Source organism: Grampus griseus (genome assembly GCF_964374135.1).
Source record: "Grampus griseus genome assembly, chromosome: 14".
Taxonomy (NCBI): domain Eukaryota; kingdom Metazoa; phylum Chordata; class Mammalia; order Artiodactyla; family Delphinidae; genus Grampus; species Grampus griseus.
In genome coordinates, this window is record NC_139008.1 from 21,513,999 (window position 1) to 21,535,416 (window position 21,418).

Consider the following 21,418-nt stretch of genomic DNA (forward strand, 5'->3'; position numbering starts at 1 on the left):
AGGTCGATGTGCAAGGAAAAAAGGAAAGAAAAATGAGAGCCTTGGCTCAGTACCTCTCTCCCGGTCCATGGAAACATGATGTAGAAGAGAGTGCCACATGTGTGTGGTCTCTTATTGCTGAGTGCCTCTTCTTATTGGTAAACATAGCCTAATCCATGTTCTGGAACATTAATACATCTCCTCCCGAAGGGGGAGCTAGGAGTGAGAGTGGAAGAAGAGAGGGGAGACATTCCCCTGGCAAAATGCTAACAACAAAACTAAACCAAGAGGCATGGAAGTGTCACTGTGTGAATATGTGAAACCTCTATAAGAAGTTCATTTCTGAAATAAATTTTTAAATTCAAAGCTTATTTCAAAGTAATAGAAGCCTTTTTAGTTTCTTTAGTAGACAATTTATTTTGATAAACTTGCTCAATAACAAAAATACAAGTGAAGAAAATTATGTTCATTTTATACAGTTTGTATTAACAATTTGTTTTGAAACTATTAATCGAAAAATGTTATAACCAATTAGAAAACAATTCTTAATAAAGTTGGGGTAATATACAGGCCTTGATGACAAACTTTAAAATCTCTTGAGGTGATATAACTAATAAGTCCTATGTAGGGAATCCAACCTACACAGGTCACTTTTTTCCTTCATATATTTTTATCCTTCAAAAATTAGTTCTGAAAGACAGCTTACTGTTTTGAATTGTGAATGTAAATTCAATATTTTAAAGAAGATCAAAGTGGGTTGCTAAAACAGTTACTACAATCAGAGTAACTGTGGCTAGTAGTCTTTTAATAAAGACAAAATAAATGCAACATGTTCCTCCCATGAAGCCCACGATGCAAAATAATAGCTAAGAGCAGTATATTCAAAGTTAGTTTCCAATACTTTTTCAGGGTCTTTCCTCTAAATCAATAGGTTGTATGTCACCAGGACTGTTCATTGTTTTACTTAAGAGATTAAACAGTGAATTCACAGAACATCAAGTGGGGATATCAAAGATTTAGGCAAAAGGGTAAAAACCAATGAAGTGTTTTGGTCATCTAGAACATTAAAAAGAAAAAAAAAAAAAAAGAGCCATCCTTCAAAAACAAAACAAATGAAACGGAAAATAGGCTTATAAGAAGTAGAAGAGTCAGAAAAATTACATACACACATTAACAACATAGAACATGGATTACCTTTGGAAAGAATCATACTGAAATGTTTGCTTTTAATGAATTGAAGATTTTTCATGTTTACAGATGTTTAGGCATGTTCAATAGGAGCTTCCAAAACTTTCAAACTAATTAAGTCTTGTGCAAATAAAACCTATAAATATTTTTCAGCAGATTTTACAGTGATATTCTTAGGTATGAGAAGAATGCACACACTCTAAAAACAATGTAACAGACAAAAATTTGACAAATGATTGCACCATTAAACAGTGTTTTATATACAGTTTACAAGATATGATTTCCTGCTATAAATTAATACTGTACTATATAGTACTTATTATAGTGACCTTTTTAAATGCAACTGCTGACAGTTGTCTATCTTTTCACTTACAGGATTTATAGAATTTTATATGAATGAGTCCATTTCAATGTTTGGTCTGGAAGAGTACAAAGATTTGACTTCACATACTACTTGATGGGATGGTTTTAATCCTGGGTTAGAGTGCTGACTGGTTAGAGGGAGTTTTCCCCTATCAGCCCTTAGTGCACTGGACCTCCAAGACAATGATGAAATTAAAGACAATTTAATGGTTTGTGTAATAGATACAAATAAAACCTTAAATTCTGCAACCTTATATGCAATACCACTGTAAGTGAAAGACGTAAACAGTGGGGAAATTCTTAGCAGCTGAGAAACTTTCTCTCCCCATGCTCATGATCCAGTTAAAAATATTTTGAGAAACTATTTACAATAAAATTCAACTTTTGGAAAAGAAAAGCTCTTGGTCATATCATAAGTTAATTTGAACCATACTTTGCTAACCCTTTATTTCAGTGGTATAATGGTGACAACCAAAGCTTTCCTTCAAAGTGATCCATTTGACTGCGGTCCAATCAAATCGCAATGGGAACTGCCATCCCAAATGTCCACAGCACATGTCCAGTGGTATTCTTAGAACTGACTAGACATCGTAATACTTGGGGAAAATTAGTCTCCCTCAGGCATTTCGTAGAGGTTTCTTTGGACTCTGGGAAGGAAATGGGTGACATGCCCCCAGCACACTCAAGGAACTCACCCCAGTGGTGGTCTACCTCTTACCTGACTCCTGAGTGAGCTGAAACACTGGGGTTTTCTTCCACAATAAAATACTGCTGAATTAACAGTAAGATATATGAATGTCAAACAAGCCAGTGTGAAATACATCAGGCTCCTCCATTTCATACCTTGAATATCTGAGGAGGCAGCCCCATCTCTGAAGCAATCATTTAAAAAAAAAAACAAAACAGTGCATTCATTTCAGTTTGTGTGAAACAAGGTACCCTAACTCTTCTGATAGGGACATTTCGGTTGCCGTTGCCATGAAAGACTCCATTGCCATGAAAAACCCTCCTGCCCCACATTTCAAACAGGAGATTATCTATTGTGTTCACCTGGAAAAACAACTAAGCATTGACATAAAGACATGGAGATGTGGAGAAGAGAAATACTATATTTTAAAACTATTTGTGGGCTCAAGGGTTAGCTGCAATGCTTCTTTCTGGAAGAAATGTAAAGCTGTGGGTCTAGTACAGCCCTTTAAAGTAAATGCAAAAATGTTAGCGTTTAGCAAACAAAGGCATATAGCATTTAAAGAAAATACCGTATTGCTCAGGTTTTTGGTAAAGGAGATTATTAATAATGCCTAGATGAAAAGAAACATAAATTTAATTTTTATGGCAGAGTGAAGTTAGTGTTATAAATAGCCAAAATATTGTAAATTGATATTACTAGTGAACTTTGTATTTATGTAAAGTTGTGTGCTTAAACATAGAAAATGCTTTACTAATGTAACAGAACGAGCCAGTAGAAAAAGAGAACCTCTGTACAACAGACAACAGTTGCCAATAATTTAAATAGTGTCAGATTCCCCAAATTATCAGGTTTGACATGATCTTACCTTCTACTATCATAAACAAATAAATTAACCCTACAAAGAATTTTAGCTTAACTTAAAATTGCACCTAGAAGGGTATGGGATTATTTGTACCTATTACAAAAACCTGTTAAAATCAAGGGCTGCTACAAAGAATGAGGTAAACTGAAGACTCTCTCCACTATGCAGCCTTCAGATAAATGGCTTTTTTTCTATTGAGTTCTAGGTTTGCACACCACAGTGTTTTGCTAGCAAAGCATTCAGAGTTCTCTTCCAGGAACTGTTTGCATGTGTGTGTATATAAATTTACACACACACATACGCACACACACATATATACACACTGTATACTGCATCAGCAAAATATATATATTATATATATATTTATATAAATATAAGGAAAATTTCCCCCACCCAACCCCCCGCCCCCCAACGACATGTTTCTTAGTGTTTGATTTTTTTTTTTTTTTTTTGTACACAGAGAATAGGGAATTTCAGAATTTTTACATACATTTTAGCAAACGAGTTTTGATCTATTGGCTTCTTGGTGCGGTAATGCAATGGCAATCCATTCTGGTGCCAAAGGCTCATACCATTACAAGGAAGCTGTGAACTCTAATTTCTTAGGAGGTGAGGCCAGCCCCACATGAACTTCTCTTGCATCCCTCTGGTCCGTCATGATTCATAAATACTTAGACTTATTTTTTCCTCCCTCAAATGAATCATTAGACGTTAAAAATGGAACCACAGAGTCACAAAGGGCTACATGCTTTTCAGTATAAAGCATTCTCCTTCACTAGGTTGCTATCACAGTGCAGACCTGACTGCCTGAATATGCTCAGGAGATTTAGTCAATATTGTCTGTATTTGGTTATGGAAAAGGCTCTCCTTATTTTTTGTTTTTAAATCCAAAGTGCATAGTGAGAACAAATCAAAGCATTTTTTTTTTCTTTTCAGCATCAGTTTCATCTAAGCATCTTCCTATGCGAGGACTACTCAGATGCCTTGCCTTTGTCCTCCCCACCCTCCAAAAATAAAAAAATAAAATAAAATTAAAAATAATAAGAGTCAAGCAATTCAGACATTCATCAGCCTGGTAAACAAACTTTGCCGGCAAATAGAAGTCCTACTATTGTAAAGAAAATTGATAAGACAAAAAGTACGTATGATGACCCAACTACTGTGTTGTTGGGTAATTTATATGGTTGACCTCCGACTTCATTGATGTAAAATCCTATTGGAAATATTAGGGCAGCCATACAGAAAAGGATCACTGTAAAACAAACCAGAACACAACATTAGTAACATGGTTTGGTGATTAAGAAAACAATGAAAATTTGGCACAAAGGAAGTTTATAAGAAGGGTTGTGGATTGATGACATGGTCAAATCTGTTACAATATGGATCACTTATCAAAAGATTTGTGTATACTACAGATCCCCAAAGCCTAACAATTAAATACAGTAAAAGCTAGCTTAGCCTTTTACATAGTTTTGAATATCAGCATTAAGGAAGGCCTCCAAACCTACTAAGTACTCGTATACACGATTCTTGACCATTTAAAGTAGTGACTAAGGGCTCTGGCTAGTGTCAGACAGGGGCTAAGTTCTGGCTCTACTACTTACTAATGGTGTAATCTTAGGCTTCTTAAATTCTGAAAATGGGTAAGTATATAGTACAAGGATAAACAAAACAATGTCAAGTCCTTCGCACAGTGAGTGACAGGTTGATAGTAAGTGCTGAATAAATGCTGTATATTATTATTGTCCTAGCATTATTTTGCCAATTCTCTGCTCTCTCAGTTGGCATTAGCTATGAGGAATTGAGAAAAGGTGCATACAAATATAAATACTATTTATCTTACTCTGATTTAAAATCAGCTAGTGGAAAGAACCACAGGCTTTGATGAGGAGCAAATTGTCAGACTGGTTATCTCTCATCACGGACAACGTTCCAAAAAAAAAAAATCTCCCAGGTTTCTGACTACAGAGTTTAAAGTGGGGGAGAGTGGAGAAATCTTTTGAATTTTGTATGCAAACACAATGAAATATATTATTTGCTAAAATGCTTCTAGAAAGATATCAGAAAACCCAGTGTCTGGGCAGAAGTAATTCCACAGTTGGCTGTTTTAGGAAACCGCGTGCTCCCCTGTGCTAACAAAGAAACACTCTTCTTAGGGAACACAAATTACCTATAGATAGGCTAGCGTTTCCAAGAAAATATTTTATGCTTTTTATTACTATTATTATTATTATTTTATGCTTTTTGAAAGCATGTTGGTCAAATGTTCATAGTCTTTCAAATTTCTTTGAAGGCAGAAACATTTCTTCAGTGTAATGTCATTCTATAGTCATTCCCAATATTAACTGAATGAGAAAACTTTTCTCAGTTAAACCCATCCCTAGCAATACTGACAGAGTCCTGGATAAATATACCAGCTAACACTTGTCCTAAATTATTTTTGTGTTACTCAATCTACAAAATTTAATAGGAGAGTCCTGAAAAAGCCAATTAGGAATATTTCCTGGAAGGAAGCTCCAGAAATGCTGTAAAACGTAACATTTTCTTAAGTAATACACTAGCGTAAGAAACACACCAGCACTCTCGTTTGCTTCGCACCATTTGGGTGGATTATTTTATATTAAGCAGACATAGAATCTGTTTCATTTTGGGCATATGACCACAACAAATAATGTTACATAAGCAGATTTAAATTCTTTTGGATACCTACTACAGAACAAATGAAAAATTCAGGTATTCAGTATTAGATCTTTTGGCCTTTCTGTTGTATAGTTAGCAATAAATAACTTTATTACTGCTGCCAGTGCCCCCTGATCTGTGGTATCTGTCACCAGTCTCTAACAGTGCTTATGCCTTAATATGGTTTGGTAAGTAAAATGAAACCACAATTAGACAATCTAATAAAAACAATGGGAAAACATTATTGCCTTAAAAACAATTTGTTCTTTAATGTGGATTAATCTCTAACCTCAAGAAACACTAAAATAATTTAGAAGTCCTTAAAAGATATGCAGATATTACTGTTGTTCAGTCTGTTAATTGATGTGCCAACTTAATTCCTATCCTTTCCTATTTTCTACTGTAAAATAAAAATCTATCTTTTATAAAGGAGTAATCATTTAATGACTATATTTAAAGCAGGGTTTAATATTTTACAAGTGTTAAATATTTTCCAAATTGGTTAGGAAAAGCTTAATCAAATTTTAAGGAAGCAATGAACTCTTAATTCTATCCAATATTTGTTTTTAATTCAAGGAATCTAGTTCTCTGTCCTGGAGAGATTTAATGTTGGTGGGTGAGGTTTTTTTTGTTTTTGTTTTCCTGTTTTTTGTGGGGTTTTTTTAGCTATTGAGACCTGTGAAGTTACTTTAGATCTTAAAATACTGTTAATGCTGAAAATACATATCAACTTTTGACAATTAAGTTCTGGGTCCTAAATAAGTCTGTAAAGACATAACTTCATATCCTGTATAGCATAGATTTCTTGGTGGTGAAAGTCAATCAGGTGTACTTGTAGACAAGTAAATTACGGTGGCAAAAGCAAGGACAAGGGTCAGACTTGAAGAAAAAGGCACAGCTTTGTCACCCTTGCCCCCATAGGTGAGCCCCCTCATGTGTGGCTCTCCTTTGAACATTTCCACTGTGTAAATCCATCAGAAAATGTTAGCTTATATTCTTACCAAACTATAGCTTAACTGGAATAGAAGTGCATAAAATAGAGATGAAGTACATTTTCAAACACTGAATGGAAACACTAGGGGGAGCCCAATCCCTCTTATGACTACCACCCCAGTAAACTAGCTCTGGGAATGTAGCTCTATGCTTCCTTAGATGACATCAACACAAAGATATATTGTTGAACGAAAAAACCAAGATACAGAATAGTATAAATAGAATAAATATGTATTTATAGAACACTCACACATATACATATATGTTTCTATGCATAGAACACCACTGGTAGGAAACCCCAGAAATTGGTGAGAATGGCTGCTTCCAGGAAAGGAGTATCAGACGACTGGGTGACAGGGCCACAAATGAGATTTACTTTTCACTTGGTGACCCTTTCATAGGCTTTGAATTATGTATCATGCACATATTATTTTAAAAAGTTAAATTATTTAAAATGGAAAATAAAGGAAAAACATTCTGCATTTCAAGGTAGCTATATATTAAATATGTACTTAAATATTTTCTCTTGAAGAGAAACGAAAAACAAGATAATCAAAGTTCTTTCCCTTTATTGGGTCATAAGAACCAATGGCTCATGTGAGCACCTTAATGCTTTTCTCTGATTCATATTACTTTGCTAAATAATATTTCAGATTTTTGGTATTCAGAGTACATGCACTCCCAAATTTCAACTAAATCCAGAAACTAAATCCTTCTTCTTTGATTTTATTTTACTCCTAAAGAGTGAATTCTAAAGAGTGGATAAGTAACTGTATCTGTGAGTAAAGATTCTCTTTAAATTCCCCATCAATACCCTTTAATTTAGTAGCTCTGTCTCTATAACTGCCTCTAGACCCTACTATTTAGAAAAGAACTGTCTCAAGAGGTCTGTTTGACCTCAAAAAAGATCAACTTTTTTCACATTTCTTAACAAAGATGGAGAAGCCTTTTTATGTCAACTGCAACTTGATCTAAATTTTAAAATTAAGGGAGAAATACATACAAAAATAAAACAACAGATCCAGAAACATATACATTCTCTAAAGAGAGTTTCACAGAGAGATAGGGAGAAACAGAGACTCATGAACTAATATCCCTATCCTATGACCTTTAAGAATAAATTGAGTTTTAACATTAATAGGGATACATGGGATTATGCCTTAGCCCTGTAATACAAGTTCTACATGACAATATCAGGTGAAAGTAAGCTGTGTTGTAATATTCATTTTTTAAAAACTTAAGAAAACCTGAGATGATTATAAGACACTGAATTAGAAATTAAACCCCGTAGTGTTTGGCATAGGGATAGTTATCCTGTTCTTTAGAGCAGGGTTTCTCAACAGGGCCCTATTGCCACCTGGGGCCAGATTAGTCTTTGCTGTGGAGGGCTGTTCTGTGCATTTGTACACTGTTCAGCAGCATCCCTGGACTCTACTCACTACATGCCAGGAGCATCCCCTTAGTTGGGACAATCAAAAATGTTTCCAGACTTTGACAAATGTTCCCTGGGGGACAAACCTGCTTTAGAAAGAAGAAAGCAGAATTACAGAAACCTTCCCTTTGAGCATTTTTGTTGCTTTTAGCTTGGGAAAAGCCTGCGTTGTGCTCTGAAATTAAACCAGTTTTGCAAAGTACATGAGAATGTGTAATATATATGTATTATCACACCCTTGGGCATAGCTTAAATGGCATCAGAGATGTTGAGAAATGATTATTAAATAACCAAATGTGTTGATTTTTCAATGGTCACACCACAACTTATGGTAGAAACTCAAATCAATGATATTAAAAAGCAAATCACCACCTTAAACTAATTTGTATTTCTGTATATTTTCTTCTAGATTTATCTTTATTTGACAGACGATACCAATACCTTTAAGAAGAGGAAGACTCAGGTTAGTGGTAGCTCTGAGTCACAGACCTGGAACACTTAGGTCACAATGTGAGCAAAAATAAAATTCATTAAAATAGCACGTTATACAAAGCAATTAAGGTTTGGATGTCCTGGTCTTATGGTGAGAATTCGGAAGAGCTGATGGGACCGCGTAGAGTCTATCTGATGGCCGTACGCAAGTGGTGCCCTTTGATGATTAGAGAGTCCTTATTACTGAGTCTTGATTCCAGGGTGAGTGCCTTCTAGACAAATTTAGTTAGCACAGGTTACTTACTTCCAGTGAATGCTATCCATCGAGCATATTTTGTGGCTTCTCTTCGCCAGTGGGAAGCCACCAGCAAACCACATGTGACAGTCAATGAAATGATTCCCATGATGATAAAAAACAGTGTGGTGACCCACTCTGGGGGAAGCCGAGGTGGGATGCATGTCCGGTCTCGTCCATGGATTGTTTGACACTGTCGCACAAGGCCCACAGTGAGCGCTCCTGGAGAGATGCAAAACGTGGGAGTATTTTAGTGGGTTTGGCACACCCAGGGAATTGTCCCTACCAAAACCCCTTTAGTCCTTTTCTCTCTGAGTGGGTCATTCAAGCACTGAATTCCACTGAGTCCTATTCTTCAGCATCCTGCTGTAGTCCACTATGTAGTAATACTTTGTTTAAGGTACAAAGTGAACTTAAAAAAAAAAAAACCTCACAAGTCATAGAAGAAAATTCGTTCAGTCATTTATTAAATACTTTTCTGGGTACCTGTGTCTGGCACTGTTCTAGGCTCCAGGAAAATAACAGTGAACAAGAGAGATGAGGTTCCCGCTCTTGCTGAGATTACCATATTAGCAAAAAGAATTGGAACTTTTCTATTCCCAGATCCAAGACTCAAACGTATATGATTTTATTTTGGCTGAGGAGAAACACACGTTTTAAAAATTTGAAGGCAAACTTGAAATATGTCTAAGTGTAATACATAAATAAAATTAAATAATGGATTAAATACTGGAATTAATATTATTTTATTAAACTTAAAAGGTCTAAGAAAATTACAATATAAGTACTTTTCCACTAAATTCAAGAAAATGCTGGAAAAGCTAGTAGGTTCACCCCATTTGGTAAGTCAACAATTTTTGTACAATGTACAAGTACTCACAGTGCCAAATCATTACTAGTATGCTTCAGCAGAAAAGCATAAAGGCATCGGTGCTAATTTTTAAAGTGCCCCCTCTTCCATTTAAATAAATGAAAGTGGTTTTTGTAAAACATCAAGTGCTATTTTTAAACAAACATGTTCTCATGTCAAACCCAAGGAACCTCTCTATCAAATTTGGGGTGAATTAATTTACAGAGACCTAGATAAGGAAGATGAAAGCATTATTATTTTATCCTTTTCCCCAGTAAGAAGAACAATTAAAATGTCACTTTTGAGTAAAAGTTGCTTGCTTCCCCCTTTAAGGGCAACTGCAAATGGGAAAACAGCTGCCAGAAATACAAGAAAAGAAATTTCTGGAGCCACTGAAAACAACAGATTTCTGCATCTTTTATTGGTCTTATTTTCTCATTATGAACAACAACAACAACTACAACAAAAAGACATTAACCTCAAAAATCATAGCACCTGCCATGAACAAGTGCCTTTTTTGAGGACAGTCAGTAAAATTCCCAGAGGCATTTTGGGAAGCTGCCCTTGGTGGGAGAAGACAGACCAGGGCTGAACCTGTACATACAGATGTATGTGGGTAGGTGGGGCTGTTGGAGGGAGGGGGTTTTCCTGCAACATGCCTTTGCCATTCGTACATTTGTAGAAATAAGCAATGTATTCAAAGAAAATGAAGAGAAAAATCAGTTCTGCTCTCAGAATTGAGTTGTGGTCTTTTTTCCTCTAATGCTAACTCTGACTATAACTTTTCAAAAGAGTGGAAGACGATAACGCAAACAAGTTGTACCTTTTTCTCTCAAATAATCTAATAATTAGGCCCTTCTTGTGATCTCCGCATAGGTGCAAACAGCATTATAATTACAGGATCATCGCCAGCAAGATGGAGGCAGATGAGGGGCGGGAGACGGATAGAAAGTGAGCAAACTGTCACAGTAAGTAATGCCACCCTATCCCTCCTCCGAGCTGCTGTTTGGAGTGGAGTGATTCCACAGGCCAGAGAAGTAAATCAGTTCAAAGTTTTTGACAGTTACTAACATTTTTAGTATCATGGTCATTGCTTGAAACCAGAAAAGGGACGACAATAGGGGTGAGTAGGTACCAGGGAGTTGCATAACTGTTCTTAAAATGAAACATTAAAAAGTTTCCTTGAAAAGAAAACTTGAGGGAGAGGGCGTGTCTTATTATGATACGGCATTTTATGGTAATTTTGGAAATAAAGAAGGCATTCACAGCAGTGCTCAAGCTCTTCTAACAGGAAACCACTCCTGATCACTCAGCAAAAATCTTCTAACAAATTACCCTCTGTAGTCACTATCTCATTTATAAAAGCTATCAGTACAGTGAGAATAGACAACAGGCAATGAAAGACCCTCTGGCAAAATTCAATATTATGGATTCTGATTATAGTAACAATTCTCTTCACAAATTTAAAATACAAAGAAACTTTCATTGGTAACTCTATAAATAACTAGTGGACTGAGATTTACTTTTTTTTTTTTTTAATAAATTTATTTATTTATTTTTGGCTGCGTTGGGTCTTCGTTGCTGCACGCAGGCTTTCTCTAGTTGCGGAGAGCCGGGGCTACTCTTCGTTGCGGTGTGCGGGCTTCTCATTGCGGTGGCTCCTCTTGTTGTGGAGCACGGGCTCTAGGCGCGTGGGCTCAGTAGTTGTGGCTCGCGGGCTCTAGAGCACAGGCTCAGTAGTTGTGGCGCATCCGCTTAGTTGCTCCGTGGCATGTGGGATCTTCCAGGACCAGGGCTCGAACCCGTGTCCCCTGCACTGGCAGGCGGATTCTTAACTACTGCGCCACCAGGGAAGCCCTGAGATTTACATTTGAGAATTATTTTTTGCTGGCAAATATTTGAAGTTGTAGGTTCAATAAACCATAACTAAAACATTTCTCTTTCAAAATATTTTGAGTATCCTTATGTTGCCTCGTTTACTTTCCATTTATGGACATGGCAAGGAGGGCTCAAATTTAACTTCCTGTGCCTATAGGTTGTAAAGCTTTCTGAGTAGGATTGCTTTTTCCTCCTCTCCTGGCTGGCACACCACACCAAGTGAATACAAAGAGAACAAGTAAGAAAATGAAAATTATACCTATACTTTCTACAAATCAATGGAAATAACCTGACGGATGTTCCACCGTAAAAGAAGAGTTATGCGTCTGTATTTACGAAAGTCCTTATCACCACAAATCAAGACCAAATATTCAACAGCTACATTCTGGAAGAAAAGAAAGCTAATGCTAACTAACAAGAAGGTGTACTGTATATAAGCAAATCAATTCATAAATATTTTATTGAGTCTCTTATGTGCTCACATTTTTGTAGTGGTCTGAGATTACAAAACTAATACTGTCACACTTTCAGTGAAAATAGAGTTTTCTTAAATTATGCAAAGGCTAGTGCAAACAGTGGTTGGTCAACATTGTCACTAAAATTCATTTTCTTAAGATTCTACGGCAATATAATTTATATCACAGTTACATATTTTCCATAAGCTGTCTGGGTGTAGGGATCTGCAAGGGTAACTGTGCTGCTACCATTGAATCTTGTAAATTCAGGTAACTGTTAGTACCCAAACTTTCACCAGGTCTTTAAACTTCATCTTTTGCCTCAAAGAATTATCTCCTCCCTGTAGATTCAAACCCATCACTCACATTGACTAGCCAAGATCTTTTACATCCTCCAAATTCTCTGAACACATTTAGACTGTATCACATAATCGTGCACTTGATTTTAAGGTAACTTCTTTTAACCCCAAACAGAAAATGAGCTTTTCAGGAGGGAACTGAACCTTCTGCTTCATTGGAAACCCTTAGAATGGCCTGCAGCAGTGGGCACAAAGCAGGAATTAATAAACATTTGGTGAACTTAAATAAATTAAAAACAAGCTAAATTTAAAAATTATGCTGCATTAACTAGGTTCTCCTATAGAACTGTCTCAGTTTGATTTGTTGAAGCACACTAAATTAAGCATAAATTCAGCCATTCACTAATTTTTGTTTTATCCAACAGGTCTTTTGCCTCCTGAAGGGGCCTGTAATTCCATTTTCCAAATAGCCAATCCATCTTTACCCTGCAGCTGTTTCCTAGGTAACCAGTCTAGCCAAATAAAAACTTGCACACAATAGGAAAAAGGAAAACCAACTAGGAACTATAGCATCCCACATGCCTCTTAGTATCTCACCTGTGTTATCAAAACACAGAAAAGGAAGTCATAATGAATCTTACCCTGTTAAGTGGAGAATCTTAACTAAAGAGGCTTTTGACACCCATCATCTATAGATCCAGACACTGCTGAAATGATTTAACACAGTCTGAGCATGTCTGTTGCCACAATGAGGATGATTACAAGGCATGTCATCACTACATGTAAAAGCTGTGTCACAGAAAATTTGAAACACAGTAATTGTAAATCAGAAAGGCACACATTCCCACCAATCTGTCAGAGCAAATCATATGCAGTAACTGCTCACTAAACTGACTACGGAGAGGGTTTTCCAAGATAGGGCTGAATTTGAACAAAATTGTGACGTTAACATTTGCTATTGCCCTCTCCCATCTCTCCCTTGAGTTCTCTTCCTACTCATGTTCTCTTCCTCTCGGGGGCCCTCTTCGTTAGCTGTAGGTATTGTGAATGGGCCCACCCAATCCCTACAACTGATGTGGATTTCTTACTCTACTTTCTCCCTGGGGATATAAAAATCTAATCTTGGCAAGCTATCCTACTGGTAACACAAACCAAACACGTTACCACAAAAGTCTTAGTGACTGATAAAGGCTTAACATATTGCCCTTTCCAAGAGCACCTGTAGTTAAGTAAGGGACAATATTCCAACTTAACTGAAATTATAGAGTTTCATGTTTCAGTGACAGTTTGGCTGAGGAAATTTAGGAGAACCTGGAGGCAGGTGAGAAGGGGCCTGGTAGGGGGCCCCAATGTAGGCAGTGACACATACCTTCCGGTGTAAGTCATACCCTGGCAGCTCATACTTTAAATGAGTAGAAGCACAAGCACAGAAAATAATAGTCTACAGGTAACTTAAAAACTTCACATATTTAATTTTTTTCCTCCAGAAACACTGCTAGTGATGATTATTTTTTATCAGCTGTGATTTCTGGGTTCTACCTTAAGATGCGGGTGCTTATAAATAGTGAACTGGCCAAAAAGAGTCAACACGTAAAACAAGGAAACTTAATGAACCATACATAGGCAATGTCTGAAAACCCGAGTAACATAATAGGTTTATTAGGTCAGTCACTAGTGTCCACTATAGTAACAGTGTCCATTCCTGTTACTTTCACCTGTTCTTATACCTCCCTGACACTGGCCCCTATTTTCTCCCCATCCATCACTTTCCTATTGTCTTCACTTCTTTCCTTATCCAGCCTAGAGTCCTTGATCCATCATATTACCACCTAACTTCTATCCTTTCACTGCACCCACCTGGCAAAAACCATAACCCTGATTCAACATAGGTTTTGCCCCTCCTGCACTTACCTCCAGTATGCTGAATGCTGATGAAGAAAATCATATCTCAGAGCAGAGGTGTGCCACTATAAATTCCTAAGGTTCTATCTCATGACCATCACCACTACCCAGAAACTAATTAGATTTTCCTAATTCAGCGCTTCCCCATTCTCTACTGTGACCATTCCAAGTCTGCTGCACTCTCCCTCAATACGAGAGCCATTCCCCACCCCTATCACTTAAGTAGGTGCCTGTGTCTGTTACTTTTCAGAAAAGATAGAGGCCATCAGACAGCAACCCCTCAACTGTCCACCATCAAAACTTACGAATTTATCTGCACACACTTGTTCTTTCATCCTATTGATCTTTCTCCCTTTGTTTTGGATCCCATTCCCTCTCACTTTCTTTGGGAGCTTGCCCAACTTATTATTTTCTTTCTCTTCTGGATTGCAAAATTGTTTGAATAAGCTTAAGTCTTCCCTATTTTTTTTTCAACTGTTTATTTTTTATTTTATTTTATTTTTTGGCCGCACCGCGCGGCGTGTGGGATCCTAGCTCCCTGACCAGGGATAGAACCTGCGCCCCCTGCATTAGATGTGCGGAGTCTTAACCACTGGATTGACAGGGAAGTCCCCTAAGTCTCCCTTATCATAAAACAAAACTATCCCATCACGTCAAGCCATCCTCTGGTATTGACATGTTTGTGTCTCTGTCCGCTCCACCTAGTATCCTTTGGCCCCTACCCTGTCAAGAGTCCCTGTCCCCACTTCCCAGAGTCTTGTTCACTCTTTAATCTACTGCAGCTTGGCTTTTACCCCAACCGCCCCACTGACACAGCTCTTGCCAAGCTCACTCATTCCATACTGCTGACTCTAATGGGCATTTCTAAGTCCTTTCCTGAATATTTTAGCAGCATCTGTTACAGCTTCTTCAAACACATTTCCTTTCGTTTTGGTGACTCCATGTTCTATTTATTTTCCTCATGCCCCTTTAGTTTTTCTTTCTCTGTCTTTGTTCACAGACACCTTTTTCTCTGCCATGTGTTAAAATTTGGCATCTTTAGGGGTCTTTGTTGGATCTGGTTTTTCTTCTACACACTCTCTCTCCTCTAAGTCCAAATGTCCTACAAACGTCTGGATGATATTGCTTTTTTTTCTTTTTTTACATTTGATGCTCAAATTCTTAAATTAACTCTTCAGTCATCTCTAACACACACACACACCCCAGGCCTTCGTATATGCTGTTCCCTCTGCCTAAACTACTCTTCCAAACTTCTTCTCCTGGTTTCTACGTATGATTCAAAACTCCAGTCACAGCTTAGAAGTCACTTCTGGGAAGTCTTCCTCGACAAGCTTACATTCCCATTCTGGGCTGACTGCTCCTCTATGCTTCCATGGCCCCGTTCAAAGCATCATAACTGTCTCTCTGTTGAACTAGAGGGGGTCGTGGGAAATCCCAAATTTGTAGCCAGTAGGTCAGAAGTGCCCCGCCCCCCCGAACTTGTGGCAGTGTCTGAATTAGAGGCAATCTTGTGGAGGACAGAGCCCTTAATTTGTGGGATCTGTGCTAACTCTAGGTGGCTAGTGTCAGAATTGAAGTGTATAACAGTGTACTCAGTTGGAGTTAGAATATATACATTTATACAAAAACTTGTACCTGAATGTTCATAGCATTATTCATAATAGCAAGAAAAGGGGAAACAACCCAAATGGCCATCAACCGATAAACAAAATCCATACAATAGAATATTATTCAGAAAAAATTTTTAAAGTACTGATACAAGCTGCAATATGGATGAACCCTATGTTAAGTGAAAAAGGCCAGACACAAAAGGCTACATATTGTATTATTCCATTTATATGAAATATACAGAATAGGTAAATCCACAGAGGCAGAGACATCAGTGGATGCCAGGGGATGCGGGAGGAGGAATTAGGAAGTTTGGGGTTTCTTTTTCCTGGGGTGATGCAAATACTCTGGAATTAGATATTGGCGATGGCCACATACCACTGTGAATATACTAAAAATCACTGAACTGTACAGTTTAAAATGGTGCATTTTATCTCAAACGAAACCCAACAGCTTAGATTTACCAACTTAATTTCAACAGTGTATCAAAATTTTTGCCCCAATATCCCTCTATTCCCTCCCTTTCTTTTGTAAAATTACATCTTTATACATTATAAGCCCATCAACACACTTTTATAATTACTGCTTTATTTTAAAGAGAAAGGAATTATTAGCAAAAAGATATTTATACTGACTTTTTAAACATCTTTATTGGAGTATAATTGCTTTACAGTGGTGTGTTAGTTTCTGCTGTATAACAAAGTGAATCAGCTATACGTATACATACATCCCCATATCTCCTCCCTATCCTACCCCTCTAGGTGGACACAAAGCACCGAGCTGATCTCCCTGTGCTATGTGGCTGCTTCCCACTAGCCATCTATTTTACTTTTGGTAGTGTATATATGTCCATGCCACTCTCTCACTTCGTCCCAGCTTACCCTTCCCCCTCCCCGTGTCCTTAAGTCCATTCTCTATGTCTGCGTCTTTACTCCTGTCCTGCCCCTACGTTCTTCAGAAGCTTTTTTTTTTTTAGATTCCACATATATGTGTTAACATACAGTATTTGTTTTTCTCTTTCTGACTCACTTCACTCTGTATGACAGTCTCTAGGTCCAGCTATCTCACTACAAATAACTCAATTTCCTTTCTTTTTATGGCTGAGTAATATTCCATTGTAAATATGTGCCACATCTTCTTTAACCATTCATCTGTCAGTGGACACCTAGGTTGCTTCCATGTCCTGGCTATTGTAAATGGAGCTTCAATGAACATTGTGGTACATGACTCTTTTTGAATTATGGTTTTCTCAGGGTATATGCCCAGTAGTGGGACTGCTGTGTCATATGGTAGTTCTGTTTTTAGTTTTTTGAGGAACCTCCATACTGTTCTCCATAGTGGCTGTATCAATTTACATTCCCACCAACAGTGCAAGAGGGTTCCCTTTTCTCCACACCCTCTCCAGGATTTATTGTTTATAGATTTTTTGATGATGGCCATTCTGACCGGTGTAAGGTGATACCGAATTGTAGTCTTTTTTTTTTCTTTTTTTTTTTTTTGCGGTACGTGGGCCTCTCACTATTGTGGCCTCTCCCATTGTGGAGCACAGGCTCCAGAAGCGCAGGCTCAGCGGCCATAGCTCACGGGCCCAGCCACTCCGCGGCATGTGGGATCTTCCCGGACTGGGGCATGAACCTGTGTCCCCTGCAACAGCAGGCAGACTCTCAACCACTGCACCACCAGGGAAGCCCCCTGATTGTAGTTTCGATTTGCATTTCTCTAATGATTAGTGATGTTGACCATCCTTTCATGTATTTGCTGACAATCTGTATATCGTTTCTGGAGAAACAGATACAGATTGTCTATTTAGGTCTTCTGCCCATTTTTGGATTGGGTTTTTTGATACTGAGCTGCATGAGCTGCTTGTACATTTTGGAGATTAATCCTTTGTCAGTTGCTTCATTTGCAAATATTTTCTCGCATTCTGAGGGTTGTCTTTTCATCTTGGTTATGGTTTCCTTTGCTGTGTGAAAGCTTTTAAGTTTCATTAGGCCCGATTTGTTTTTGTTTTTATTTCCATTTCTCTAGGAGGTGGGTCAAAAAGGATCTTGCTGTGATTTATGTCATAGAGTGTTCAGCCTACGTTTTCCTCTGAGAGTTTTATAGTATGTTTTCCTCTAAGAGTTTTATAGTGTCTGGCCTTACATTTAGGTCTTTAACCCATTTTGAGTTTATTTTTGTGTATGGTGTTAGGGAGTGTTCTAATTTCATTCTTTTACATGTAGCTGTCCAGTTTTCCCAGCACCACTTATTGAAGAGGCTGTCTTTTCTCCATTGTATATTCTTACCTCCTTTATCAAAGATAAGGTGACCATATGTGCAGGGGTTTATCTCTGGGCTTTCTATCCTGTTCCATTGATCAATATTTCTGTTTTTGTGCCAGTACCATACTGTCTTGATTACTTGCTTTGTAGTATAGCCTGAAGTCAGGGAGCCTGATTCCTCCAGCTCTGTTTTTCTTTCTCAGGATTGCTTTGGCTATTTGGGGTCTTCTGTGTTTCCATACAAATAGTGAATTTTTTTGTTCTAGTTCTGTGAAAAATGCCATTGGTAGTTTGATAGGGATTGCATTGAATCTGTAGATTGCTTTGGGTCGTAGAGTCATTTTCACAATGTTGATTCTTCCAATCCAAGAACATGGTATATCTTTCCATCTGTTTGTATCATCTTTAATTTCTTTCATCAGTGTCTTATAGTTTTCTGCATACAGGTCTTTTTTCTCCTTAGGTAGGTTTATTCCTAGGTATTTTATTCTTTTTGTTGCCATGGTAAATGGGAGTGTTTCCTTAATTTCTCTTTCAGATTTTTCATCATTAGTGTATAGGAATGCAAGAGATTTCTGTGCATTTTGTATCCTGCTACTTTACCAAATTCATTGATTAGCTCTAGTAGTTTTCTGGTAGCATCTTTAGGATTTTCTATGTATAGTATCATGGCATCTGCAAACAGTGACAGTTTTACATCTTGTTTTCTGATTTGGATTCCTTTTATTTCTTTTTCTTCTCTGATTGCTGTGGCTAAAACTTCCAAAACTATGTTGAATAAGAGTGGTGAGAGTGGGCAACCTTGTCTTGCTCCTGATCTTAGTGGAAATGATTTCAGTTTTTTCACCATAGAGAACGATATTGGCTGTGGGTTTGTCATATATGGCCTTTCTTATGTTGAGGTAAGTTCCCTCTATGCCTACTTTCTGGAGGGTTTTTATCATAAATGGGTGTTGAATTTTGTTGAAAGTTTTCTCTGAATCTATTGAGATTATCATATGGGTTTTCTCCTTCAGTTTGTTAATGTGGTTTATCACATTGACTGATTTGCGTATACTGAAGAATCCTCGCATTCCTGGGATAAACTCCACTTGATCATGGTGTATGATCCTTTTAATGCACGGTTGGATTCTGTTTGCTAGTATTTTGTTGAGGATTTTTGCATCTATGTTCATCAGTGACATTGGCCTGTAGTTTTCTTTTTTTGTGGCATCTTTGTCTGGTTTTGGTATCAGGGTGATGGTGGCCTCATAGAATGAGTTTGGGAGTGTTCCTCCCTCTGCTATATTTTCGAAGCGTTTGAGAAGGATAGGTGTTAGCTCTTCTCTAAATGTTTGATAGAATTTGCCTGTGAAGCCATCTGGTCCTGGGCTTTTGTTTGTTGGAAGATTTTTAATCACAGTCTCAATTTCAGTGCTTGTGATTGGTCTGTTTATATTTTCTATTTCTTCCTGGTTCAGTCTTGGAAGGTTGTGCTTTTCTAAGAATTTGTCCATTTCTTCCAGGTTGTCCACTTTATTGGCATATAGTTGCTTGTAATAATCTCTCATGATCCTTTGTATTTCTGCAGTGTCAGTTGTTACTTCTCCTTTTTCATTTATAATTCTATTGATTTGAGTTTTCTCCCATTTTTCTTGATAAGTCTGGCTAATGGTTTGTCAATTTTGTTTATCTTCTCAAAGAAACAGCTTTTAGTTTTATTGATCTTTGCTATTGTTTCCTTCATTTCTTTTTCATTTATTTCTGTTCTGATCTTTATGATTTCTTTCCTTCTGCTAACTTTGGGGGTTTTTTGTTCTTCTTTCTCTAATTGCTTTAGGTGCAAGGTTAGGTTGTTTATTTGAGATGTTTCTTGTTTCTTGAGGTAGGACTGTATTGCTATAAACGTCCCTCTTAGAACTGCTTTTGCTGCGTCCCATAGGTTTTGGGTCATCATGTTTTCATTGTCATTTGTTTCTAGGTATTTTTTTATTTCCTCTTTGAATTCTTCAGTGATCTCATGGTTATTTAGTAGTGTATTGTTTAGCCTCCATGTGTTTGTATTTTTTACAGATTTTTTTCCTGTAATTGATATCTAGTCTCATAGCATTGTGGTTGGAAAAGATACTTGATACAATTTCAATTTTCTTAAATTTACCAAGGCTTGATTTGTGACCCAAGATATGATCTATCCTGGAGAATGTTCCATTAACACTTGAGAAGAAAGTGTAATCTGTTTTTGGATGGAATGTCCTATAAATATCAACTAAGTCCATCTTGTTTAATGTATCATTTAAAGTTTGTGTTTCCTTATTTATTTTCATTTTGGATGATCTACATACTGACTTTTATATCCACCTTTGTAGTTACCTTTATTGTGCCCTATTTCTTTGTGTGGATTCAAAACACTGCCTAGTGCCCTTTTCTTTCAGCTTGAAGACTCCTTTCAGTATTTCTTATAGGACAGGTCTGTTAGTGATGGATTTTCTCAGTTTTTGTTTATCTTAGAATATCTTGATTTCTCCTTTGTTTCTAAGGGATAGTTTTGCAGAATTTTTAGTTGACCAGTCTGTTTCTTGCAGCATTTTGAATATGTCATCCCACTGCTCTCTGGTCTCTTGGTTTCTGATGAGAAGTCAATTGTTAATGGTATTGAGGACCCCTTGTACATTTCCTGCTGTTTTCAAGATTCTCTTTATGTCTTTGGCTTTTGACTGTTTGACTATGACGTGTCTAGGTGTGAATTACTTTGAGTCTATTCTACTTGGAATTTGTTGAGATTCTTCAATGTGCAGATTAAAGTTTTTCATTAAACCTGGAGAGACTTTGGCTATTATTTATTCACATATTCTTTATGTCCCTTCTCTCTTCCCCTTCTGAGACTCCCATTATGCGTAGGCTGGAATACAGTATTCCCCTCTTATCCACAGTTTTGCTTTATGCAGTTTGTACCTGCAGTCAACCGCAGTCCAAAAATATTAAATGGAAAATTCCAGAAGTAAACAATTCACTAGTTTTAAATTGCAAGCTGTTTTGAGTAGCATGATGAAATCTTGTACCATCTGGCTCCAGCCCCCCTGGGACGTGAATCATTCCATTGTCCCGTGCATCCACACTGTATGGGCTACCTACCACCTGTTAATCACTTACTGGTCATCTAAGTTATCCAATGGACTGTTGCAGCATTGCAGTGCTTGTGTTCAAGGAACCCTTACTTTACTTAATAATGGCCCCAAAGTACAAGACTAGTGATGCTGGCAGTTAGGATA

General features: G+C 37.3%; 1 protein-coding gene across 1 annotated transcript in view; it reads right to left on the reverse strand.

The window, feature by feature from the left end:
• Positions 1 to 416: 416 nt before the first annotated feature.
• The window catches only part of MOSMO (modulator of smoothened), a 57,467-nt gene continuing 36,465 nt past the window's right edge, over positions 417 to 21,418 (reverse strand). Inside the window, exons 2-3 of the mRNA XM_082671365.1 lie at positions 8,924 to 9,136; positions 417 to 4,335 (exon numbers count right to left, since the gene is read on the reverse strand). Of these exons, the coding sequence (XP_082527491.1) occupies positions 4,151 to 4,335; positions 8,924 to 9,136 (398 nt within the window). The 3' untranslated portion in view covers positions 417 to 4,150. The remainder of the gene's footprint in view (positions 4,336 to 8,923; positions 9,137 to 21,418) is intronic.